We start from the raw sequence: 27,891 nt of genomic DNA, 5'->3' as shown, positions 1-27,891 counted from the left end.
AATAAGTCAATGTATTACTCTGGTGTTGGAATTTGTGTTGAATGAAGAGAAACTTATATTTCTAACCACATTTGATGCATGCAACCTTCTTTTGGTCATTGTTCAAATATTTATCATTTACAAGAACTTTTTTTTTTTTAAGCTCCCAGTCATAAAAACAGTTTATTTACAATGACAGTAATTATAGTGTTTAGGCTGGAAGACCACTATTTGCACATTCCTATTGTGCATGTAAGTGTATTATGTATGCGCATGTGTTATTCTGTATGTACAGCAAATGACTGTGTCTTGTGTGTGTGTGTGTGTGTGTGTGTGTGTGTGTGTGTGTGTGTGTGTGTGTGTGTGTGTGTGTGTGTGTGTGTGTGTGTGTGTGTGTGTGTGTGTGTGTGTGTGTGTGTGTGTGGTTGTGCAGAAGCAGGACCCAGCGTCCCACTGTGAGCCTGAATGGTGACCATTTTCTCCTCTGTGTGATTGTTCTCTTTTTGACCCCCCCTCCTTTCCTACTTGTTGTCATTCTATTCTCTGTTCTTGTCTTTCTCATGGTTGTTATGTAACACTGAGAAAAGAATTACACTGCTGGTCTGTCAGACGCTGCCTACAAGAGCAACTCATTATTGAGGATTCCACTTATCTGTGGGCAGTCATGTGTAGAGTTGAGTATTAATGGCAAGTAAAACCCTCTGAGAGTGTATTAATGATTTACAACTGTCATTTTAGTGTGGGTTATTCCTAGTTCACTAAGTAGATTTATCGTCTATATATTTTTTGGTGAAGATACCACTACCACTGCTCATCTTTGGCTTAACTCCAAAGTTTGTTTATGGTTTCCTTCTGAAGAGCTGCCAGTGTCCAGCGACTGTTTGGAACAAGTAATTGAAAATTCTGTGAAACTGATTATGAGCTCAACCGAGTATTAAAAAAAAAAAAAAAAAAAAGAAGAGATAGACTACAAGAAACCAAAAGGGACATTAAATTATGCAGGAAGCCTCTTCATGATAAAACCACACATTTAAATCTAGTTAAGTGACACACAAACAAGAGCATGTTAAAAGAAAGGCTAATATTGACACTGTAGCCTAGATGCCTAATTGCTCACCATGCCTGTGTTACTCTCAAAGCAGGCAGCCAGCTGTAAACATATCAATGACTGAAAAACTACATTATTGATGAAGGAGATACCACACAATGGCAAAGCTGATGTCTCATACACAGAGTTTGAAATGAACACCAGCTATCCAAAGGACAGCAATATCAATGGTGGTAAAACAAAGAAAAGGTAACCTTTTCTAAGACGATGTTAACTTGTGTGTTTTGTGTAAAAAGGTGCCTTACGATATCATTGGTGTCCGGCGTTCATTGTCAAGTTTTAAAAACCTCCGAAAAATCATAACTGAGATTTGCGATTGTATGTCAACAAATCATGCTGAACTTAATATTTACCGTAGAAACACAAAAGAGAACATATTGGTTAAAAACATCCATTCTTTTCTACTAGCCAATCAACATGTTTGGTTAGTGGTAAAGAGTTCCACGCCTTACACCTGATTTGCTACCAACTATGTCTGTCATCCGTGTAACCACGCCCACATTACAAACGACTTCCGCTTCTGTGTCAACCGAAGGCTACACACTAATTTCTGCTCATGTCTCCGGACTTGACACCCTCCACACACCACCGAGGTAAGACCAGAGCCATTTTTTTTGTCTTAGTTCTTCTGTTGTGTTTTCAAGGCCACACATTTTGCTTTCCCTTGTGTGTACTATGACAATGAGGGTTGCTAACTATGCTACTTAGCTTACTTTTTCAGCCATCACCGCTAGCTGTCAAAAGGCTCCACAGCGTCCTGTCAGCTGTCAGCTCGGTGTGAGTGTGTTTGTTAATATGGTACCACATATTCCTATTTAATTGCCTTGCCCCTATTTTAAATTGTTGTCAGGGGGTTGGTTGAGTTTAAAATGCGCAAGCCAGTTCATTGCTAGAATGTAATTTGCTAATGTTAGCAAGAAAACTGTTCACGTTAGCATAGCATTTGGGATGGGTTAGTCTGGGCACTTCATAGTTGTGAGGACAAGTTAACAGCTTTCCGTGGGTGACATAACTACTCTATGTCATTTCGCTCTCTCTATTGTCCAAAAAAAAACAATACTTGTAAGTTCTGAATTTAGACTGTCACTTCTAATCTGCCAAAGGTAAAATGTGAGGCAGACTTACTAAGAGTCACAGGAGCAAAGGACGGACGAAGAAGAGTTTATAATAGAGAAGGAGAGACAGGTTGCTGTTTGAAACCCCTCGGACTCCCTTGGTAACGTTTAGAGAGATTAGCGATGAAACACCTATGCCACTAGCAGCACTTACCTCATGCGTAGGTTAAAGCCACCGCTTATCGCTTTTTACAACTTCAGCCACAGTGGGAATGTTCCCCTGCCTGTTTCTCCACCTCTATCTAGATGTGACCCACAGGGCAGACTAAACACAGCTTTGTCTTCTAATGTCGGTGCACTGTAAGTCATTGACATCAAGGTTTTCACTGACACAGCAGGCTCTCCTTGAGCAGACATGTCCCCCAGGGGCACAGATTGTGTTGCTGCGTCAACTGACCTCAGATGGTGGTGACGATTCCCCCGGAAAAGTACAACACAGACAAAAGTCAGTTAGGATAGACACTTCTATAATTTTGTTTTTTATGCAAAAAATATTTTGACTACCTCAGGAACATTACAATGACACACGAAAGTGCAGACAGATGTTTGATAAAATAAAGGATACTTCATCCTGTTAGCATTAACAGGAGATATGTTAAAGAGAGATAAAGTACAAGAGTTGAGCTGCAGTTTTATTGCTTTGTATTTTTCCACACGTGATGTTTTCTTTTTAATTAAGAAACATTTTCTTACAAACTATTAAAAAAATTGTTGAAAAAAACGTTTTGTTATGGCGCTATACTGTACATGAAAATATGCAAGTTGTTGTATTCCTCTTCAAATATTCCACTTAAAAACATGTCATACACAGTACAAATCATGACAATAACATTAAAGATCTAATGATTTAAATAACAATTTGCTGTCCGTGGGAAGGCAGGCAGCTGCTGGTTTCTTACATTACATGAGACGCCAGACAGTTCTCCCTGGAATTACAGCTGTTGTCATTTTGTTATACATCTTCCTCCCAAAGGTGCCCTAATTGCCCCCTGAGTTAGTTGCTATGGAAATTGTCTCCATTTGAGAGGGGAGCATCACATTTTATCAACAGACTGCCTTCCATCCGACAGAACAGTAGAGTGAAACAGGTCGGCATGCATAAGAGATGTTTGTATTTGGTGGTTGCCTTAAGTGTTGATTTTGTAAACACCTTGCAGGGCATTTCAGTTTGAGTTCCTGTAGTTACATTAGGGAACAGGAAAGTGATTTTGTAAGGCATGTCTCAAACACTGTTGAGAGGGATATTGCAGTGATGGCAGTGCCGACACAGGCTAAAGCAGATTTAACGTCAGAGGTCAAATTGACTATTTCTCATGTATTTTCAGGATTTGAGATATATCTGGATGCAGCGAAATAATTACTGTAGATTTCAAAGTTCTGCTGCCTGTAAAATCAGATGTTTTCTTCACGATCAGTAACTGTGTGAAGCATTTAAAGAAGAGGCACTGAGAGAGTTCTCACTCTTCATTACACTGGACTTCATTTTCTTTCTGTGTGTGTCATATCTGCAGTGTGCTGGTTCCACATGGGGATAAGACAAAGTTTGAGTTTACAATAATCTAGGCAACCATCCAGGCAACAGAGAAGCAATACTGTATAATTTATGATAGAGCAAAGTAACAAGCAGCCAATTAGGAGCCTGTCTGTTACGCAGGCAGTGTGTTGTTTTGCTCTGCTATGATTGGCTCACGGTCACAGGGAGTGCATGTTGGGCTAAAATGGATAAACTGTAAGATCTGGCCTTTTGTGTGTTGGGCATGAAATTATTGAAAGATCAGTAATTCTTCAATATGAAACTGTGTGATCATTATTTTCTGAGATCTGTGAGAGTTGCACCACGGTAAAAAACAACTGAAAGAAGGCAAGAACAATGTTATTCCGTGTAAATTCAAAGGTTATCTTGTCCTGATAACCTCTCAGAAAAAAAAAGAATCTGCCCAAACTGTGCTTTACTAGCTGAACCAATCATAAAACAGGGTGGAATCGCAAACAATGTTGATCACAGAACTTGCCTTTGTGCGTGTGTTTTACATGCAGTACTGAGCTAGGAGTGTCACCCGTGTTTGCATTTCAGGGTGGACACATAAAAGAAGTTTCAGGAAGGTGAGATGCTGAGCAGACTTTCTATCTTTAAACCTGTGTGAAAGTAAGACTCATCCTAGCAGGTTTTACCTCCCGGCAGCAGGTATTGCTGGAACGTGCTGACTCACGCTACACTGAATGGAGGTTTGTGTGTGTGTGACCGACTGTGTGCTCAGCATCCTGCTCAGAATGAGACAGTGTTGTGTTCCCAGAGGATATACATTGAGTTCCTGCAGATAAGAACATGAGGGGAGCGTTACAGAGGCTGAATTCTACACTTGTTTTCATTCTTGAATCCTTCTTATGTTCGTAACATTATCCAGTATGGCAATGCTCATATGTTGGCTTTAAGTTCCAGTGAATTATCACACTGACAGAGTCAGAGTTGCTGTTCTAGTCCAGTATAAGTTCTTTGTCAACCACATTTTCCTCGCTTATCTCTTCTTCCCCAGCTTTTAAGTGATGTTATAATTGCCACTAAATTAACATGAACTAATCAGATGGCATGTGCTTCACACTAGTACTCGTGCCTCTTCTGATTGAACTGATATCAATTGATTCAGGCAGTTTATGTATATGTGTTCAATGGGTATAGTCATAAGTTGTGTGTACGTGCTTGTTTATTAAATCCCCATTAGCTTCTGTGTTAAATAATAGCTTTACCCATCCTGGAGTCTCCATATCTTAATTGACAAGAGTTCAATAGATGTTTGTTTGTTTGTCTGTGTGTGCGTCCCGTTGGCATGTGCTTGGGTGGGACAGGGTTTATCCTGCTTGTTTTGTGATAAACTTCCTGCTGGGCAGATGTCCTCATCCAAGGCCGAATAACTGATACAATTTAAAGGTTGCACCAGTCTCATTCACTCTTTCTATCGAACATATTTTAATCGCAGATCGATATTTATTTCCACACAGTCTCATCCTTCTTTCCCTCTGCATATATGGCTGTAGGAGAAACACAAGATACAAAGGGGAAAAGTGACAGGAAGGGATTTCCCCACCTGGAAGCTCTTGTAATTTTCAGCCTTTGTAGAGGGGCGGTATTTGTAGTCTTCTATACATTTTGTACTACTTTAAACCAACATGGGCCTGACAATATTTCAGCTGAAGCATTTTGCAATATGCTTGGGGGGGGGGGACTTGTGTAAATCAGTGTAGTGATACAACAGAAAACTCAAAGTACTTGGTCTTTTTCGATACTCTGATTTTTTTTAAATTTTCAATATAAGCTGTTAAAGCCCACAGCACTTTTCTGTGTCACTGAGTTTTTCTCAGCTGTGTTATTTCTGTGTTCCAGGTTATAGTTTTACATTGTAGATCAGCTGTTTGGGTAAGAAAATACTGTGGCTAGCTAAACTGCTATCTGCGTACTGGAGTCGCTCAAGGTATCCTCTTGTCTTCAACATTTTTTTATTGCAGCCTCTGCTATTAAATCTCTGACTCGGACAGGTTGCAAGTTCTCCCTCTGCAAACCAGGATAGATGTCGTTGATGTTGGCACCTTCTTTTTCAAATTTGGAGTCAGGATGTAGGACAAAGTAAGTCTTGTGATTGAGTATGTGAGTCCCTACTTTCACACTTGCGGCCATTACTCTGTTAAAAACTTGTTTGCGGGCCATTGAGAAAGATGCAAACTCTTGCTTGCTAGTCTTGTGATTTAATTTAATTTTAGTTACCCCAGGCAGCACAGATAGAAAATGTAGCTTATAATGTATTGTAAAAGGAGCTCATGAAAGCTAATAGCAGCTGAAACGCAATTTATTTTGCTCTAATACGATGACAGTCAGGTGTTGGTTTCCCGAATATGACACAATTTTGGTATTTTTTTTCGAGGCTGCGTAAACATAGTGAAATGAAAATGACAGATATGACAAAGAAGACACCACACACAGTGTTGGATGTTGGATAAGATGTTTTTCTGTGTTGTTGAGATGAAAAGAGGAAGTCAAAGCCTTCAAATTTCCCCCATAGACACCACCTGACTACATAGTCACTATTGACAAAATCAGCTGAGTTCTAGGGAGAGACGTTTGAGGACAAGTTCTGCAAGCTTTTAAATGCATAATGAGTCCTAAAAACAATGTTACTCTAAGTGTGTGAAGGTGGTTGTACTCAAACTGTGGGTTTCAGTGTGACAACAGTCATGCTTTATTTTTAATTAACTGTGTAGTCATTATGGGATGTTTAGAGTTGATTTGCAGAGGTGAAATGGAAATGACAGAAAGGCAAGACACCCGTCTCCAGGGTAGCATCAAGCTTCTCTCATAACCATTTATATAAAGTGTGTGTGTGTGCATCAAGCTTCTCTCATAACCATTTATATAAAGTGTGTGTGTGTGTGTGTGCATCAAGCTTCTCTCATAACCATTTATATAAAGTGTGTGTGTGTGTGTGCCCGGATGCATAATTCTGTATTTCTCTCATTTATTTAGAACTGAGAGTAGTGCAAGTTACAGTTTGCTCCATCTTATGTTATTTGAACCACCTGTGACATTTGGTAGGCTGTATTAAACATTAAACAAAATAGAGGAAAACAAAACAAAATAATGCAAAATTAAAAGAAACACAGAAATTAATCACATCTCCTGATTTAAAAAAAAAAGTAAAATACAAGACCATATCAAAACCATGCCCTATATGTATCATGATTTATGAAGTGTGAGGTCACGTAGCTTTAAGTGCCACAGGATGTCCATCCATCTGTTGTTAATACAGTTAACAGTGGATGCAGCGTTTAATCTTGCTCAATCACTGCTCATGTACTCCAGTAATGGACCACAGACTGACTTATCTCTACACGGGATGGGACACTTTTAATTCATACTTAAAGCTGGGGTCCTCTACTACTGCATAGGCGTGCATAGCTTTGTGCATAGCTTGCTGTCATTTATTTGTAAGATGTATAAATACTGTTACACTTTCTTATGTTATACTTGTTCATTTCATTGTAAAACTTATTCGGGGTATCAGGACGTTGGAAAAACCCCCCCCCCAAAAATACATTAATATCCAACACAGATATTCTGATAACATTTTTTCTTCCCAATTCTAATAGCTGAAGTTGTGTAACAGCTGATTCCAAGTAACCCTCTAATACTGATTTAGAGCAATTAGAAAAACAGACAGCTTCAGCTCCAGCTCATTGCCTAATGTTAGGTTGACAGAAAGTTTGATAGAGTCAGCATTTCTAAAATGGCAACCGCCATGGATAGGCTACCAAAACAGCCATCAGAAACCAATGGGTGATGTCACTCAGGCTTTGTCCATGTTTATTTACACTATGCTACATATATATACAAAACCTAGGTATGGGAACACCTCTATATCATCCAGTGTTTTATTTTGAATACCAGTGACAGCCAGTGGCTGTTGCAGCCTCAGGGATTGTGTTTGACCATGTATCGACTTTCAGCTAAACAAACCACTCCTTGATTGTTCCTGCTGCTTTGTCAAAAGGGTCAAGGGGTTCCTGGAAACTAATTCTACAATAGAAAATGTTCAGCTCTGCTTCGAAGAAGCAACTGGTTAGGGAATGCAGGTTTTTTTTTTTCCAGATAAGATTCAGGCAAGTTAAGTGAACAATCACACATTAGTTTTGTGGAACTTAAAGTGCTTCCCTTGTCATAAATATAATGTTAATTTTATGAAAAAGCTGATCCTTTTCTTATTAATTGTATTAAGGGTTGATAAAATCTTTTTTACAGTTTCCTCCCTCACATTTGATCTTTTGAGTCCTTACAGTGTGTGTATGTGGAGATGACTTGATGATGACTCTGATGGTCTGCAGGTGTGTCACCTATTATTGTAGGTATGTTAAGAGAATAGATGTGTGTTTGTGTGGCTGAGTGCCCATCTGTTTTGTAGCTCAGTGCTGGGCTCTGTCTCACATGGCAACAGATCTTGTTTCTTATTTTCTTTCTCTGTGTGTATCTTGTACTTAATCTTTTATCGCCCTGGCTTTGTGTTATTGTCAGCCCTCAGAGGACAGCACAGAGAAAAGATGCAAACATTGGACTAATGGATCAAATTTTCAGGTTTTCTTCTAGAAGGTTAAAAATTATGACCATTGAAGTTTCTGGCTTTTTGTTCAATCAATTACACTCTGGGGATTTCAGAATTCCAATTCGGAGAACTGATGAATGGTGATTGTACAGCTGGGATGTTCGTAATGACCATTTCATATTTTAATAATGACATGTAATGTCCTGTAAAGCCTCTTTGTTCTTGCTGTTGGCAGATCTTATTTCAGTAAAAGTTAAGCCTGTTATAACTCATTCAGATCAGATTTGAGCTGTATTGGCTTTCTTCAAAGACCTAAAGGTTAAACATGTTCGTTCTTAAACAATGATAGGGGACTCAAAAGAGATTTCTGTGAAGCAGCTCTGTTTTTTGCATACAAACATTTTTACCTATCGCTGAAACTATGCAACTGTTAAAATCGTAAACTATCAGCAGACATTCAAGCAATAGCTCAGCCTTTGGTGACTTTCCTTGGGAGTCGTAGGATGGCTGGTTCAAGTCCAGCATGGATCAACCAGTACAGTACAAAGTTTGGACTAGTGGTAGTGCTGGGCAATTAACAGAGTATTAGTTTCAGTTACAATTATGGCTGCTGATTCTGATACCCACAATCATGAAAACAAGATCATAAATATATTATAAATATATTTAATATAAAATATTAAACGGTTACTGTGCCGCATGCCTTGTTGCACTTGTTTTGTTCCTAGGTTCTGTCACGTGAGATAAATGTTACAAAGGGTTTGTCGTTATAATTTGGCCATAAGAGCACCGCTACCATCAAAACTTAGTTAATTTATTTATATTTATGTATTATTAGTATTATTATTATTATCATACATTTTTTGGACTTTTTTGTATTTATTGCATGTTTGTCAAAGTTCTCAGAATGTTTAAGTGTCATGTGTTTACATTTGATAGATGGATATGATGCTGATATTGTCAAATGAGTGTTTCTGTGTTTAATAATCATCATCTTAATGTCTATAAAAATAATTGTGATTAGGATTTTGCCATAATTGAGCAGCCCTAACTAGTAGCTGAAAAATACCTACATTGATTACAGAGATGCCCTTCAGCAAGGCCCAAGCTGCTTGGGGAGCCTGAATATATAGTGTCTTCCTGGGCAGATACGGGTGACAGTGGCAGCCCTTCTTACCTGACATCTCTTCATACTCTAAGGCATGTAATGAAAAAAAAAACTGTGATGAATGCGAGTGTCATTTTTTCCTCTGTTGCTTGTTCTAAGTTCATCATGTTGCCACATTGACCTTAGGTTTTAGGTTGAATCTTGGCAGGACATTAGTAGAACATTGAGTACTGAAGCACTGATGCACAGATAGATGTGAGATAAGTATTCAGAATGATAGGCTTGGCCATCTTTGCAATACAAGCTGGTGACTCTCTCTTAAGATGCAGGCAGGAGTTTGGGTAATGTGTCTCTGTCTTGGCTACTCACTCTATCTGGATTGAATGCATATATGAACTTGTTAATATCTGGGACTTTTATGGTTTAAGTATGGGGTTTATACCAGGAATAAGCTGGTTGATGTCATTTGCAGAAAAGCACCAAACTCGATGGTTGGGTTTGATTGGTTAGTGTAAGCGCCTGTGACAGACAAGACACAGTTTTCTTTTCTTCTGTTACATGCCAACAGCAACAACAAAAACTCAAGGTTGGACTTTTTGTTATAACAGTTTGTTCTCTTTATCAACAACATTATCACATGAGGTCACCCAGGCCAACGTTCAAACAAAGTAAAACAAAACACAATTTTGGATTTAACGTTTACAGTATTTTATCCCCAGATCCACTTTGACTGCTGTTAATTTATTTTTTTAGGTTTGTATGAAAATAATGTTGGAATTTTTTTCTGACAAAAATGTAAACACAAACACAGCAACTTTGATGAGCTGGGAGATAATTGACACTCCTTCAACAATTCATTTACAAACCAGTAATGAGAAAATGTTGCCTGGTAGGGATTGTATTTTGCATTGAAGTTGTCAGGACAACATTTTTTTCAGTGTAAGGGGATGGGTGTCTTGAGCTTACAACATTTGAAAGCCAATGTACCATCAGAAGTTAACAAAGACCAAGAATGTTTTTGATGGTGGTGTCCAGATTATATAATCACTTGTTTGCACACAGTAGGCCATAATAAACAAGCTTGTTGCTCTGCATCACTAAGCAGTTTTTTTTTTGAAAGGCGTAAAAATGCTTTTAATAACTCTTAGCTTGAAAGTTTAGGATACAATTAACCGCAACACTTATGACTAGCACATGAAGCAGTGATTCCAAGTCATCTTATTTTAACCAGCTAAGATCCTGTATGGCTATAAGACGGGAAAAAACGGACCAGTTCGTGCACAAGTATTGTTTCAAGCCTCACTCTGTAGTGCAGTTTTTGCACTCATTGGAGGCTGAAGATGTGTTCAGATCTTTAAGTCTTGATTATAGTTCACATGTTATGCAAAATACACATCACCATGGTTTTCTGACACTAATTGATATGTGTCCCTAGCCTGAATTAGTTTTTTGCCTGATCCACTTTTTAGTAAATGTGTGCTAAAACAGGCCATTTGGAGAATTTTCCTCAATGACATCACAAAGGGAAGTAACCCATCCCCCAGGCGGTGTCACTCCTAAAGCTAGATGTTTGTTCTGCCAGTAAATCCGCCTTCTTACCGTAAACAATAGGGCATGGTGCAAGAAAGCTCAAGCCCTTCCAGGGAGGGGCATGGTCAGACACAGCTCATTTGCATTTAAAGCTACAGACACAGAAACAGCCTGTTCTGAGCAGGGCTGAAATAGAGGGGTTTATAGACATGATCAAATACAGGATCAGAGTGGATTTAGAACAAGAAACTTCACAAACATGTTTAAGGGAGCTCTGAGACTAATTTTAAACTAGTTGAAATGGAGGAGAATATTTGACCCTTTAAGTCTCTTTGTGAGTACTGACTTAAGACTCTTGATAACTGAGGTTTGATGGTGGAAGACGACTCTTTCATTCAATTTTTTTTGTCTTTGCAGGTTACTAATTTATTTCCCTCTAAGAATTCAAGGAAACACAAACCACAATTTGAAGTAACATCAACTGTCCAAGGGCCGTCTGTCAATCAAACAGCAGACATCTCCTTGTGTCATCCTACTGTGGCCACATCAGCTGCTAAAAGAAGTATTGGACATTCCCTGGATTTTTAATGAACATTTTCCTGCTTCTGTGGTGACTGTCCAGAGGAATCTCCATCAACAAATCTTCTGATCTCTGAGGGACTGGATTCAAGTAGAACATGTGCTAGGAGTTGAACATTTCTGCTAAATAACTAGACTTCTTCTCTAGAAAATGAGCAATGAAGAGGAGTTCTTCGACGCCGTCACAGGTGAGTCTGTGAATAAAGTGTGTGTCAGCTGACAAATTCCATTTTGAATTGACCTCTCAAATATTTGGCTTTGCTTCGATGAAGACAGGCATATGGTCTAATGATCGTTGCTACAGTTTATATTTGTAAATGTAACTTTTTTTTGTAAATTAGGATCTTACTAGGATTGTGACATTGTTTATGCTTCAAGAGCATGACCGAGCACAAGTCATTGTCTTTTGTTTTGTGTCACCATCATAAAAGCCTAATGCTAACGAAACCCAGCCTGATAAATGAATAATTCAGAGATCTTCTGCCTTGGCTTATGATCAGTAATGTCAACAACAATTTGACTTCTGTGGGTGTCTTTTAGCTGTGTGTGTGTGCAAAAATAAGACCAAAGCGCTTTAAGTTCAGTTAATTAATTGCATGTGCTCAATGACAATGAGAACATAATTTTTACTGTCTTTCTAATGTATCCAGCACAGAAGGGACGGAGTATCATTGAATCCACTCACTTAATTCCTTATTTTCTGGTCATGACTTAGCGAAGGTAGATTTACAAATTAACAAAAACCATTGGCTTGTATTGTTTCAGATTTCTAGTGCTATGGAAGGATGAGACTTTCTATCCTCCAAGTCAACACCCATAGGCATGCTAATGTTACAGTTACCATGATGGGCGACTGTGGTTCAGCGGTAGAGTCTCAACTGGAAGGTCAGGGGTGCAATCCCCATTGCCTGCAGACACATGTCTGCAAAACACTTAACCCCAAGTTGCGTCCACTGCTATGTCCACGGTGTGTGAATGTGTGTATTAATGGATAAGTTAATGATGGACACTTTCCATAGCAGCCTCTGCAGTCAGTGTGTGAATGTGTAGGTGTGACCTGCAGTGTTAAAGCGCTTTGAGAAGTTAGAAAACTAGAAAAGCGGCGTTGTACAAGCTCAAGTCCGTTTATCATGACAAGGTCTGATATTAATGCATTAGCTAATTAAAAAAACAAGAGACATTGAAACTAATCCTTATAGCGTTTCTTTGACTCACATGAATTGTTTATGAATTTTTTGTCAGAGGTGTAGCTCGACTACAACTCCAGGGTCTGACTCGGGAGTATACATCCTTTCTTTGGCACTTGTTTAAACACCAAGAAGTTAAAGGAGCTTCACTCACACTAAAAACAATTTTGCTTGTGATGTTAGACAATGGGATTTTTGTTCTAAAAAAACATGTTCATATTACTGATCTTTAAACACAATAACGCCTCTTTCTGACCAGGTCGTGATGATCAGTATTGATCGTTTTTTTTTTTGCCATGTAAGATATTTATGGGAGAGTGAGATGTTTGTCTTACATGGCTTACATGGCTTACGTGACGTATTTTGAATACACCTAGTACCTTTGACGTACCTGTGATAGCTCAGTAGGTGTGTTAAATAATAATTAATCCTTCCATCTATTTTAAGCTTTTGTTAAAGCCCCACCTGGAGATCACCTAAACTCCACCTTGCAGCACCTGATACTCACATGCCTTGTTCTTGTCCTGGCTCAGAGCCAGATGTAGACTTAAACCAGCAGTGTATTGCCACATACAATAGGTAATTCACACACAAGTGTTTTATTGTCAGACACGTTGATGCTGCTTCATAGACAACAAGTGTAGAGCAGACCAGAATCAGAAGACATAAACATGTGTTCTCTACACATAGCTGCACCATGACATCTTTTGTACAGTTTGTGATTATTTATCCTTGAGCGTAACGCTTCCTGAGAGTTGGAGTTAGCCACAGCTGTGTAAGGAAAAGGTTTAGACCGTCTACATAGTTTCAGGCAGTCAGTAAAATTTGAAAGTCAAACACAGGCAGAAGTACTTGATGTAAAACAGTATGCAAATGTAAAATGCATAGGGCTGTTTAAAGTTTAAAAACAGAAAACTCTCATTTGACCCATAACTACCTGCCAGTAAAATTATAGAGCCAAGTGATTATAGAGCCCCGCACTTTCTTTGTCTATAACGGTGTTCAGCTTTCCAGTGGTGAATGAGCAGGTATTCTGCACTGATCATTGGCTGCCACAAAAAGTATATAACCTATAATATAACCTCCTGTCACATTTTTTGTTTCCCCCAGGCCTGGATTCTGACGAGTCGTACGAAGGGGTGTCAGAGGCCAGTTTCAAAGATGCAATGGTGTTTGACGGCAGTAGTCAGAAGAACAACGGATCAGTGCCACAGGAGAACGGCATCAAGAAGCACAGGTACTGCTGCATTCCTGCAACACATTCCTCCTGGAGTGTTTATTTGTTGGTTTGTTTCTGCATTATGTCTTCATCAGAAACTATTAGAGCCTCCCACTGAAACCAGTTTGATGCACTGGGCAGGGTCCAAACTCTTAGTCATTACGACTAAGTGCCCTGATATAACCATGTTACATGATCAAAGCTTGTGGGGTTGTTGTGTGTGTGTTTGTTTATTATTCAAATAGTTTTTATTGCCATTCATTTAAATAGATAAACTGTCACTCAGTTTTAATTTTTTATAATTGGTGACTGCAAGCTGTATTTCAGTTTTTATTAAGGTTTCAGTTCCATTCATGTTGACAGCTTACAGACAGCACTTAAGATAACCTTCAGCACATGCTAAAGGAAATACACACAAGTGATGTGAGTCCAGAGATCTCAGGGAAAGGGTGTGGATTCTGGAAAAATCCACACTTTGTCAGCATCAAGAGTTTTGTTACTCAAGGCCAGAACAAACAGACAGGACAAATGAAAGTTGCAACGACTCAGTATGTAGCAGCAACATAAAAAACTTTACCACTATAAATCTGACTACATGAATAATTGGCGTATTGTATCCTTCCTAACCAATAACATTTATTCCTCGTGTAACTCTTTTTGGAGCTGGATATCATTCGTTGCAGCTTTAACAAAAAAAAGAGAGTGAGGCTTTTGATTATGAGTCACTTATCATTTCAGTATACACAACGCTGGTGTAGACAGTTTTGAGGAAAAGTACACAAAAGTAATCCAGATTTTGGCTTAAAAGGATGAATGGGGGGGAAATGTCAGAGCACCTCGGTCTCCTGTGGTAAGACATTACATTAAAAAAAGTGCAGAAGTAGCGGAAATATCAGGCGTTATCTGCAAGTGTGAAAGCCCTAATAAAAGACAATGAACAGACATTGTTCAGTCAATCTTAGCTGGTGGAGGAATCTGCTATAGTGCATGAGTGCAGGGGCCAAGTTCTCCCTCTGTCTGTCAAAGTGCTGTACGTTTTCCTACATTTCCTTTAACTGTTTCATCTTAATGTGAAGACGTAGAATATTATTATCTCTGTAATAAAGCTGTACAATATTTTCTTTAAGTGACACACAGAATGCAACATTCCCACTACTCTTTTTACTTTAACTGGATCCACTCTACAAAAGAGAGCCAGAGGTAATTAATGCATCTTCAGTCCAGGTAGCATACCTGTCAAACTAAAGTCTCATCTTATCAACAACCTGTGCTTTCATTCTGACCAGTTTGTTAGCTGAGATACTTTTGGTGCTGATAATCATCAGACTTTTTACTGCCAGCCAACATCAGGGAAGGAAGAATTTTTATTATTCTTTCTTTCTCTGTCCCTGTTTCTTTTATCACCATCATTGCTGGCAATGTTTGTGTTTATGCTGAAGATAAGAAACCATAACTACATGGTTGAACTTGAAGAAAGTTGTTTTTTGTTGTTTTTGAAACCTTTTTTTACTTAGTTGTCAGGTCACTTTGTACTTGCGCTGAAACACCTCTGTTGTTGATCTGTACGCTGCTGCTCTACCCAGATAATACAAAGTTTAAAGGACATCGAGTGTGCTGACTCTTCTGTTTTCTTGTAGTCCTTTTTTGCGGTCGTGCACCTGAAGATTCATTACAGTTTGAGTGTGCTCCTTTTTCTGCTGCTTTACATTCAGACCTTGTAATTTATTTCTATTTTGTTTCCCCCCCAGGACTTCATTACCTACGCCCATGTACTCCAGAAACACCATCAGTGTCTGGAGTATCCTGAAGAAATGCATCGGACTGGTGAGGACCCAAAGATTTCACATAGCAAATTGAATGCTACAGGTTTTATTAGTAAACGACAGATGCCTTTTGTAAATGGAGACCTAGTGGATGACTGAGATAAAGATGCTACTGCATAATAGTGGCCTTCATAGAGCTCAGTCGGATTTAGGATTGGCTGTTTGTGTGTTTAGTTGATCGCATGTAAAGTCTGTGTAGAGCAAAATCAGAAATTGGTCTCTAAACACACTTCGTTGGAAAAAAGAAGCTACAAATTTGTCGAAGACTGAGAACTATGTTTGACCAAATTATGAATTTAGACTGTTTGAAAGTCTTTCATCATTTTTACATTTAGATTTATTTTAAGCGGGGCCAAATGGGGGGCTTGATGATACACTGGTGTTCCTTAGCATAACCCTGCCCCTCTATTGCTACAGTGATATAAAAACATTGAGAGCCTTGGCATCTTCAGTTCACCTGCTTGACATTATAGTCTGCAGCTTTCTATCTTGCTATGATCATTCTGCAAGTGTGTCTTCCCTGGATGCCAGAATTTGAAGAGCAGCGCAGTCTGTTAATTCAAATTTCCTAAAGATGTGGAAGTCGTTGTCAGGTCAAATAGTTCAGCCAGATAAACCCTCCATTGTCAGGTTGTGGCAGTTTCTTGACAGTAAAGAGAGGCACATCTTTCCTGTGAGCGGGCGTGGTTTCACAACACTCAACAGAGAAGCCCACAGCTTCCAAAAACAGAAATTACTGCTTAATTTTTCATGCTCCCAAACTTTTGTTTGTACTATTTTTTTTTTGGGTTGGTTAATAAAAGTCTTCTGTTGTATTACAAACTCATGATGAATATCATTTATATTACTTTGAAGTTTGAAATAACATTGTGAATATTTTTATATTGAAATGTTTTCAGACCTTAAACACGTTTGATTTTCACAGGAGCTGTCCAAGATCACGATGCCCATCGCCTTCAACGAACCTCTGAGCTTCCTGCAGAGAATCACAGAATACATGGAACACACTTACCTCATCAACAGAGCCTGCTCGCTGTCTGACTCCATAGAGCGCATGCAGGTCATAGACACACACACACACACACACACACACACACACACACACACACACACACACACACACACACACACACACACACACACACACACACACACACACACACATCTACTCTATGCGGTTTTTCTTCACCACTCCACAGAACACAATGCACACTGAAGAACACAAACACATGAGAGATAGAAATGGTGTTTCATCAGTGATCACCTGTAAAATTATAAACATGTTTTTGACCTTTTACATTTTTTTGTTATTATATCCGTACCATCTTCAGACACATTCTACCTTTAAAAAAATATATTTAATTTTAGCAGGGATGTTGGTTTTCAGTCCTTTTACTTGTTTTAAAAAAACAAAACAGATTCACAACAAAGACTTTTTAATACTGTAAACGTGGGAAAATGTCCAGAAACCTCTAACCGTTACTAAATAAGTGAAAACTCAGTTAATTTATGAAATTAAACTTTTTGACTACATGAGCCACACAATGTGAACACAGTGACCATGACCATTTCATCAATCTACAAACTTGCTTGAAAAACTGCTTAGCTTACACAATTATTTGAACATAAACCCAGATCTACAGTAAGCCCAAATCTAAAGAGAGTAATCATGACCATTTAACCCACTCACCACGTTACAGACGCTCACTCCCATAATCTGTTATTATTCGTCTTCAGGCAGTAGCTGCTTTTGCTGTGTCAGCAGTTGCATCTCAGTGGGACAGAACTGGAAAACCCTTCAACCCTCTGCTGGGAGAGACCTATGAACTTACCAGGTATGTACTGTTGGACACACAGACACAGACACAGACACAGACACACACACACACACACACACACACACACACACACACACACACACACACACACACACACACACACACACACACACACACACACACACACACACACACACACACACACACACACACACACACACACACACACACACCTGTGTGCGCTCACTTACACAAATCAATGTTTTTCTTAGATCAACTGGTTTTAAAAAGTTGATTTGTGTCCTCTCCTCTGTTTCCTTCTGCAGAGAGGAGCAGGGTTTCCGGCTTGTATCGGAGCAGGTATCCCATCATCCCCCAGTCAGTGCCTTCCATGCAGAGAGCCTGGCGGGGGACTTTGTCTTCCACGGCTCCATCTACCCCAAACTCAAGTTCTGGGGAAAGAATGTTGAGGCTGAGCCGAAAGGGACCATCACACTAGAGCTACTCAAGTGAGTCCAAAAGAGTTGATGGTATCATTGTGTTTGTTCATATAAATAGTTACTCATGCTCTTTTGTCTTTTGTCATTTAAAAAAAAATGTTGTCTGCCATTCTTTCATGTTGTTTTTCTCTCCTTTGCTATTTATTGTCTCTCATCCCTCCTTTTTTATTTCTTCTTTCCTCTCCTCCAGACACAACGAGGCATACACATGGAGTAACCCTTTCTGCTGTGTACACAACGTGATCCTGGGCAAACTATGGATAGAGCAGTATGGCACTGTGGAAATAGTCAACCACAGGTAACTTACCTACTGTCTATAAAGTGTTGGCAGTTTGTTTGTAGCACAATTGACATTGGAGTATGATGACCTACACGTTTTCAAAAAATAAATAAATGAACAAGTCCGTATTTGACAGAAGCTCAAAATTGAACAGTAAATATATTTCTCTGTTAATGCTTTAGTTGATGAAATCTTAGTTAAAAATGTAATTATTTTCAGACTAATAGTCCAAATAACGAGATCACAAGATGATTAAAAAAAGTGCCTATCCTGTCCTAGTCTGCACCCATTTGAACCCTCGATTCTTGGAGAAAGCTTAACCACAGTGAAGTTCAAATAAAGGTTGTCTGTTGCTCATAGTCCTGGTCGGCATTCCTGCCCGGCGCCTTCATTCACTCTGCCGGTGTTGACTCTGATACTTAAAACTTCAGCTTGTTTACTCTCTGTGCGTCTTCTCAGGCTAACTACCCCTACAGCATTTTCTAAATCTTTATTTATGCAGTCAAGCTCTGCAGAGCTATTTCTTATCCTTATTTTGGTCACACTTTTTGTCATGTTCACACAGTTGAACTGCTTCACACCCGCAGCTGTGAAGCAGTCAGATCCCTGTCTTACATAATTAGCTACAAAATAGCTTCTCTGTACCTTTGTTTAAATAAGCGAGTGAAGGGATGTTAGTTAGTTCTCCTGACCTTCTCTTTTCTCTTGCAGCACTGGAGACAAGTGTGTGTTAAATTTCAAGCCTGGTGGGATGTTTTACAAAGAGCTGCACAAAGTGGAGGGATACATCCAGGATAAGAGGTCAGAGTTCACTTTGATAATGTTACATGATCTACACTATGCATATTTCAATATATCTTAGCATTTTAACAAGTTGTTGTTCTGATCTGCTTCTTCTTTTTTCTTCCTCACTTGTTCCTTTTCCCTCTTATTCTCCTCTTTGCAACTCTTCCTCTCAACCCCTCTTTGTCCCTTTTCCCTCGTATCGTTGTCCTTGTTCAACAATCACATGTTTTCTTTTCTTGGTCTGCCTCTTGGCTTTTTTCTACTCCTCCTCCTGTTTTCTGTCGACATCTCTCCGTCCAGTAAAAAGAAGCACTGTGTCATCTATGGGAAGTGGACTGAGTGTATGTGGAGTGTGGACGCTCAAGCCTACGAGGCCCACAAGAAGTCAGAGAAGAAAGGGGACACCAAGAAGCAAAGAAATGTGAGAATGACTTAAATAAAGACTTTACATTTACGCCCTTATTTGAACAGTTATTTAATGTTTTGTGATTTCCTTCAGCTGTCAAAAGCTTTCTGTGTGGTCTTATTAAGGTAAACCAACAGGCTTGAATAGTGCTGAGGTCTTTGGCTGTTCAGATTTAGTATTTGTGTATTAGGTGAAAAGTGTGCTTAGCTTCCCCTGAAATGTGACATAGACGATACATGTATGTAGACAGTATAAAAGACATTTCCATTGTTTGGTAAGATGTGATTTGTCCCTGACCATTTTGTTCACACAGCATTTATAATGAACATGATTTCTTCCAGGAGGAGCAGGAGGGTGCAGACAATGATGATGCAGACGACATGCCTGAAGTCCAGGAGACGGTGTCTGTCGTACCAGGAAGCACCCTGCTGTGGAGAATAGACCCCAGACCAGCACATTCTGCTGAGGTATGATAAAGAAGACACACTCAGGGAAAACCCCAAAGAGTTGTTCAGAGCCATGTAGAAAGAAATGTTTCATTTAGGAGGCCCTTGATTAATAACCCCTGTGAATACTTTGATCATTTGTAGCTTGTCCAATACAGAGGGATCTGATAGATTCATAAACATGCAAGCCAGGAGGCAAATACAAGTCATCAGCTTTTTAAATTGACAGAATCAGAGCTGATACTCTGTCATGTTTATCAGTTGTTCAGCACATATATTTTTTAGAACAATTTTTATGAAAAAGAAGTAGTGTGTTTTTCTCAAGCCTATCAAACAAACATCTCATATGTCCCTTTCTCTGTCTCTTCCTTCTCCAGATGTACAATTTCACCAACTTTGCAATGTCTCTCAATGAGCTGGACCCTGGCATGGAAGCCATCTTGGCCCCAACAGACTGTCGCTTCAGGCCTGACATAAGAGCCATGGAGAATGGCAACATGGGTAATTTGATTTAAAAAATCCTGTATCAGTGTTAAATTTAGTTTTTGTTTGGCTTAACATCCGATTGTCTTGTTGGGTCAAAGTGCAACAGAAAGAGAAACAAAAGTATAATCAGAAGTTACAGCTGACATTCAGAGTACTCTTCCAGTAACTTTTTTGAAAATAATGTGTCTGAAAGTTTCATGTCTTAACTTCTCATTGAACACAAATAGACAATAACATGACAATACTGCCATCTGCTGGATTTGTGTCGCCATCGCACGTGATTTTTAGAGCCAAATAATTCAATATGAATCAACATAATCACCTTAAATTTGTACATGTTTTCTTGCACTCTTCACATGATCCGTTAGCTTAATGTTTTAATCCATGAACATCGGTGTGTGTGTATTTTTTCTTGTGTGTGCAGATGAGGCCAGCCAGGAGAAGGAGAGATTGGAGGAGAAACAGAGAACATCAAGAAAAGAGAGAGCCAAGAATGAGGAGGAGTGGTCTACAAGGTAGGAAACATGCATACACATGCACACTAAGATTGACCATTCTCAAGTCTTCAATCAAAAGGTATTCCTGTGTTCAGGCTTTGACAATCAGATGCTATGCCTTATGCAATACGGCATAAGACCTCCATCTGACCTCCGGGAATATAGTTCTTGACTTCTAAACTTGATTTTTATTCAATTTATTTAATTTTTATTTAATTTCTTTAAGTGATTTCACAAATTCATGAGTAAAAGTAGAAACTTGAAAAATCTAAAACTGAACCTAAGTTTTCCATTCTTAGACATTTGTTTGGGTTTGTGCTAAACATGTTGTGATGCATTAGGCAGGCGGTTTCTGCAGACGGTTAATCTGTTTGTCTGTTGCTCAGGTGGTTCCAGATGGGCACCAACCCGTACACCGGCTCCCAGGGATGGCTCTACACTGGTGGCTACTTCAATAGGAACTACCAAGATCTTCCCAACATCTACTGATAGCCGTTAGCATTCCTCCTCCACAACCTGCAATGATCTGCCTGTAAAGAAATGGAGAGAAACAGAGGTTTCAAATAACCGTTTCCATTCCACATCCTTCATCACCATCATCATCATCGTCTGTAAACCGACGGATCAAGGGGACCTACAAAGGAGCCGACTGCCGGTCACTTTCTGTCAATAGCGGTCTCAAATAACGGTCTGCTTTGTGTCTTCTGCGTCTTCAGGTGTCTTTTTTTTTTTTTTTTTTTCAGAATTCAAAAGATTTAAACCTTTTCCTTCTTCTCTTACGTGTTTTCTCAAGTAACGACCAGCAAACCTTTTCAATCTTTTTGCTTCGGTGTCTCCAAAAGCACAAGAACAATTTTATCTTTGACACGACGGAGTGGTCAGGAATTGTACATTGAAGTTATTGTATATGGGGGGAAAAATATGAACAAGATCCAACCTGAATGTGGAATTCAAAATCAAAATCGTTGGAGGAACCTGCCAAGCTCCCGAATGGCCACAGTCACATCATTAAAGAGTTGATATAAATAAGAAAACACAATTAAAGAAAACGTAATAATCACAGTGATGGAGCTTTGGACATGGAAGGATACCTACTGAACGGGAAATCAGGGATGTAAAAGATCCCCTCGAGGATGGAACTTGAGGATGCTTCGTTTCTTGTGGAAACATTCAAACACTCGTTACAGGAATATAGATGAAATTGTAGATTTTAAAGAGCAAACTTCTAAATAAATTCTAGCCAAATTGGACAAGACAAATCTAATAAAAACATAAGCTTATTGGTCTTCATGGGTCATATCCCTAATAATGACCTTCTGCTTGAGGTGTATGCATCCAAATAAATCAAAAGAGCTACTAGGGAATGGATGTTTCCTCTATGAAGAGAAGAATGTGCAGCCTTTGTGGGGTCATCTAAGAAACCACATGGAAACTTAAGAATGAATAGGGCACAGGTTCAGTGACATGTCTGAGCAGTGATCAGAATTGTGACTTTCCAAACACTCGACCTTTAGCTACTGTATGCCTGTAAGAATAGTTTTTAGTATTACTCCCAGTAAAAATGTACAGAATCATTAACGCTATAGTTTAAGACCACAAAGCTAAAGGTTTCTATGCAGCTTGGATAAAGCAGCTTGTCTAACCGTGCTGCCTGCTACTCATACGTCATAGCTGATGTTTACTCACATGGCTTCATATTTCACATCTTCCCAGTGGTACATCTTCTGAGGAAGTTGTCTCATGTCCAAGACTTTAGAGATATATTTCTGTTTTCTCCTCCAAAGGCAGGTCAGAAGTCTGGCTGAAGCTGCTCATGCTGGTTCAGTCTCCTGCTCAAAGGTACTTAACGAGAAACCTATCTGAGTTTAGAGCAGGAATCTGGTGGATCTAAAAAAAAAAAAAAAGAAGACCAAATCGAAAGGTTTGTGTCTGCATGTGCATGAACATCTGCACTTGGAAGTCTAAATTCACCCCCACAGAGTTAAACTCGAAATGACTGTATCAACGGATTTTAAAATGTATATTTAATACCCACTTCACACACAAGCACAACCTTTGTGACACCGAGTGTGGATAAAAGAACACGCAAGTTAATGAAAGTAATACATGCACATTTATCATGTGATTGAATGTCTAAATATGTACAGACACTTAAAGCCATATTAACTACAAGAGAGTGAACAGTTGTTGTGTGAATGATGTGAATCTAACAATGGCACTCTTCAACTCTTTAACATTTATTAATCTCACAATCTTCGCTTGAATGAAAAAGAAAACGTTATTCATGTCGGTGTAGTATAATGTGACATGTTGAGGATTAGCTTTTTCTGCTGCCCAGATGGATTTGATGTTAGGAATGGTTGGGTTAATAAACACACATCCAGAGGGCCACAAACAACAGGTCACCCTAAGGAATACAAGCTCACTGGGAGAGAGAAAGAAGCAACATGACTCAAACATGGATGCTAAAAGAAAAACCACAGACACACGATAACTACAGAGACTTAAAATGGAATAGAAAGCAACAAAAAAGAGATGTAAAGTTGTTTTGAAGAGGCATGTCATGTTTTTTAGAAAACACCAAACAACAGTAAGCTTTTGTGGTACAAACTGTCCATAGCAAATTTAATTTTAATAGTTAAAAAAACCTATCCAGATGAATTAAAGCACACACAATAATTATAATTTTAAATAACTAAAAGTCACATTGTGCAAAATACACTTCACCATGTTTTTCTAAAACGAATATGTGTCCCTAGTCTATCTACAAATCCCCCAATTATGAGAAAGCCCATCTTCTCTGTCTTTTGCCTGCTCCACTTTTCAGAAAATGTGTTCTTAAACAGACTGTTTGGAGATTTTCCCTTCCTGACAAGGGGCAGTAACCCCTCCCCCAGGTGGGTGACACTCCCACAGCTAGGTGTTTGTTCTGTCATCTGGGTCGTTCTTCTCACTGTAAACAATTGGGCATGGAGCGAGAAAGCCAGAGCCACATCCCCTTCCAGAGAGGGGCGTGGTCAAACACAGCTAATTTGCATTTAAAGGTACAGACACAGAAACAGTCTGTTGCATAAAAAGTCTAAGCTCAATGAGACATCCTGTCTACAGGGTGTGTTTGGGCATGTTCAACAAAATCCATGTTTAACCCGGCTAATGTTTGGACTACAGCTGCTCTAACACTATATGCTGATGTTGCAAATATAAGATCATTTGATATTAAACTCTCAGTATTTTCCCCTTCAATCCATCCGAGAATTTAATCTAATTTTCCAATTTGGGGCTGAAATCCAAACTCATGTATTCTGATATTATATTTCCAGATTTAGGAAAAAAAATAATGTTATCAAAAGAATCTACCTGGAGTGTTTATAATAAAACCAGATTGGAAGAGTTCATTTAAAATCAGAGATTGGAGGATGACTCACATGTCCATACCCATTTATTTGATATTGATTGTTTCATCCTTGGTTTAAATCATTATGAACAAATAACACCCAACCATCAGCTCTACAGGCTATCATAACACTTTAATATTCCTCACATAACCTGCAACTCCTCCATGCACTTGGGAGAATCTGTCTTTTTGACGGCAAATACCAATTTGAAAGAACTTTTGTTGAAAGAATGTAACAGTATCCCTCGATTTCACCCCCTCTACAAAACTTAGTCAAGTGCAAAATCTACTGCGCTGCCCAACCTACATGATGTACACGATATACAGAGATAAAAAAAAGTAATGCATTTAATCCCTGCATTTCACCTAACAGAAGTTAAAATGTCACCTTTACATCATTAATACCATTTTATTTTCCGCAGTACCTACTCTATGCAACATTTGCTTCCTCAACATAAACAGTATGTGTCTGATGTGTCATTGTGAAGAAACTTTAACCCCCCCTCATCTCTTCAACACATCTGGACATGCATCCGAAGAGTTCCAGGTTAAATTGTCAGATAATCACGCTGCCTTTTTTAGTTTATCAACATATTCCAAACATTTGGATAGCGCTATAACTTGAACTCGTAGGCACTACAACCAGCTTTGTTTCACATCTTGGACCAACTTTTTTCATTTTTGTGTTTTTAAATCTAAACATCCATGTCAAACTTTGTGCCCATATTTTCATGTTTCCATTTTTCATTTCCTTGTGTTGTCTCCTTTATGTGTGTTATTTATGATATTTCAGGTTTTATTAGAAAATATATTAATTTGCTTAGTTTCTTTCATTGATGCACTTAAGTTTTCCTTTCTCTTAATAAATACTGTTTAAAGATGAGCAGAACATCTAAACTAAGAAGTTAACAATCTTCTTTGACCTTACTGGTGGACATTTTTACAGATGCCGTCTGATCTATGGACCAATACAGTGTGTATGCACTCAGACTGTGTGTTGAAGTGTAAACCACAACATGATTCATTTCTGTATTTTTGACTCTTCATTGAAAGAGTTGCGGTCACTAACACTACTTGAGATGATTATAACAGAGCAGTGTGAGATTAACATGGTTTAAAATGCTACAGTAGTAAATAACCCATTAAAGATTTAAAGGTTTTCATGGATTTTGACTGCATTTCAGCTGGTGAGATTGTCATAGTAAGCGTATTGAAAATGCAAAAACCATCAGTTCTCTAACCATCAAAACTTTGCTCCCTTCATTAAACTAGATTAAGCTTTGAGTGTTGGTTCCTCTGTTGAGTTTCTCCCTCCTTCTCTTGGACTGTATCACACGGTGTTGATGTTATATATATATAAATAAATGTGTACAAGTGCTGCACAGAGGTAATCACGAGCAAAATGGCATATTATTTTGTGCAATTGATTTATTTTTATAGTATTTAAACCGTTTTTGGTGAGAACATTGTACCAGATGTTTTATTTTGAGGTGGGGGACAGTTCGGGAGTCATATCCGATCTGTGGACAACTTGGTAGATACATCAACAGGGGAAATGTCTACTAATAAAATAAAACTAATTTCAGTTTTTGACTATGTCTCCTTCTTATATGAGATTGTTAGCACAGCTCTACACACCGAGTCAAAAGACCTCTGAAAATAAACATGGGGTGTCTGTGTCCAGGTGGAAAAGTTAAAATGGTTTTTCTTGGACTGAAATAGCAGCAGGTATTCCATCAATGTAGCTAACGAAAGCCATGCTCACCTGAATATGCCAGGCAGAAACAACAGCGCCATCTCCCAATTAAGCCTTAAGTCTTTCCACTAACACAATCCAGCCTGGTTTGCCAGGTTGGGGAAAGTTAGAGCATGTGATTTTTAATGGCTGTAAAAAGGCTGGTGATGGAGCTGTACGAAGAATTCAAAGATATATATTTTTTTTAAAAAGAGGCAAAACTGCTGACAATAATAAGAGCTATTCCACATGCGGGCAGACATTTTTTAAAACAAGGTTTTCCTCCTCCGTTTTAAAAAATAATCTCATCCACACGCTTAATTCTCAAAAACATCTTGGTCTTGAAAATGCAAAACACACGGTTACAGCTGTCATGAGCATGCCAAGTCAAAAACGATGTCCATGACATGCTGAAATGTTGTAGCCATTCCTCTGCAATGATCGTTTCATTTGACAAAGCTCTCTATTCCTGCACCTCTGCCCATCAAACAAACGAATAGTGATTAAAAAGTACTTTGAATTGAATTGATTCAAGTTCCATAAATGCAAATCTTTTACATAAAACTGAAAATCTTTGGGTTTTGGACAAAAGAAGAAGTCATATTGGGCTTTGGCAAACACTGATTGACAGTCACAATGATCTGGTAAACTAATAATAACTAGATTAATCAAAAAAAAGAAACAGATAATCGACAAGGAAAATAATCATTTCACTAGCAAAGACCACTCCACAACAATATTCATTTATACATTTAATGTGAATTTGTATGATCTATTGAGACAGAAGTATGTATGTGTAGGTGTCTTTAAGGCTGGTCTGGGAGGTTGATCGGCGATCGGGCGAAAGGGAGACTCAGAGTGGGGGTTCTGTTTCAGGCATTAATCTACCCAAACTGATTACAGCCCAGACTGTACCTGAAATGAGAGAGACATGAGAGAGACATGTTCCAAGTTGAATAGGAAGGGATGAGAAGGAGGGAAGGGAGGAGAAGGAGGGAAGGGAGGGTGAGTAGAAGAAACTAAGACAAACAGAGTGTGGTGAGGTGACCAGGTGTAATGGGCTTGGCAGGTAATTGGAGGTGTGAACCTAAGTTAATACATTAACTACATTATTTGCTGCTCTATAAGGATGACGTTGTTTCAGTCATATAAAACCCAGTTGTAGTTATTTTAATGACCAAAAAACAGGCTGTTCTTTCTAACTGTTTATTCTGAAATTACAGATGACGGTTATTATTCCTATTTTGTAGTGAACAAAAGTTGCATTGAAAATATTTCAACGTTTGGTACCAAGACAAAGAACCATTTTAGACATCTTTTCTTCTCATTTTCCTTTATGTAACCACTTGAGTACAAACATGATCCCAACTTTCAAATTAAATATAGAAAATATCAAATGAAGTATATGTTTTCTGCTTGTCAAGGAAGGCTGTCATCATAGGTTTTAAGGACTCCCAAGAGGCCTTCATTTGCTCAAGGTTTTCTTCGTGCCTTATTTGGCTTGCTTCTTCGGCCGCTTTAAGGAAATACATAAGTTCCCTGTCTTGCCCCTCACGCTTTTTGGCAGGTGTAGCAGTGGTGGTAGCCAGGAGCGATGCTTGTCAACAGGCAGGCAGGCAACTGCTTGGGGCCCCAGAGGGCTGACAAACTGTGGACCAAAGCAGCAACACAAAATATGCAAATTTTGCAATGATGTTGGCCCTTTCACCAAGACCTCTGGTCTGTCTATTAAAACATCTTTAGCAGTTCCTATTACAGGAAAATGTACATCATGATGCCCTCCATTAGCTCATTTATTTCACGATTATAGTGACATTTCTCGATTACTAGGTTTTGTTATTTTAGTTTGGGC

General features: G+C 38.8%; 1 protein-coding gene across 2 annotated transcripts; it reads left to right on the top strand.

Annotated features, from left to right (window-relative positions):
* Positions 1–1,578: 1,578 nt before the first annotated feature.
* On the top strand, positions 1,579–25,897 carry LOC109996641 (oxysterol-binding protein-related protein 2). 2 transcript variants are annotated; one of them, XM_020650880.3, is made up of 14 exons: positions 1,579–1,680; positions 11,341–11,690; positions 13,800–13,926; positions 15,657–15,732; positions 16,657–16,791; positions 17,469–17,566; positions 17,836–18,018; positions 18,200–18,307; positions 19,001–19,090; positions 19,376–19,496; positions 19,823–19,948; positions 20,305–20,428; positions 20,838–20,928; positions 21,297–25,897. In XM_020650880.3, the coding sequence occupies exons 2-14, from the start codon at positions 11,654–11,656 to the stop codon at positions 21,397–21,399; spliced, it is 1,419 nt and encodes a 472-aa protein (XP_020506536.1). In that variant the 5' UTR covers positions 1,579–1,680; positions 11,341–11,653; the 3' UTR covers positions 21,400–25,897. The 2 variants fall into 2 exon arrangements, with proteins under 2 accessions (XP_020506536.1, XP_029136427.1); XM_029280594.2 differs by lacking the exon at positions 1,579–1,680 and adding an exon at positions 5,690–5,821.
* The last annotated feature ends 1,994 nt before the right edge of the window (positions 25,898–27,891 follow it).

Source organism: Labrus bergylta, chromosome 12 (assembly GCF_963930695.1).
Source record: "Labrus bergylta chromosome 12, fLabBer1.1, whole genome shotgun sequence".
NCBI classification, from domain to species: domain Eukaryota; kingdom Metazoa; phylum Chordata; class Actinopteri; order Labriformes; family Labridae; genus Labrus; species Labrus bergylta.
This window is presented reverse-complemented; position numbering and strand designations above follow the sequence as displayed.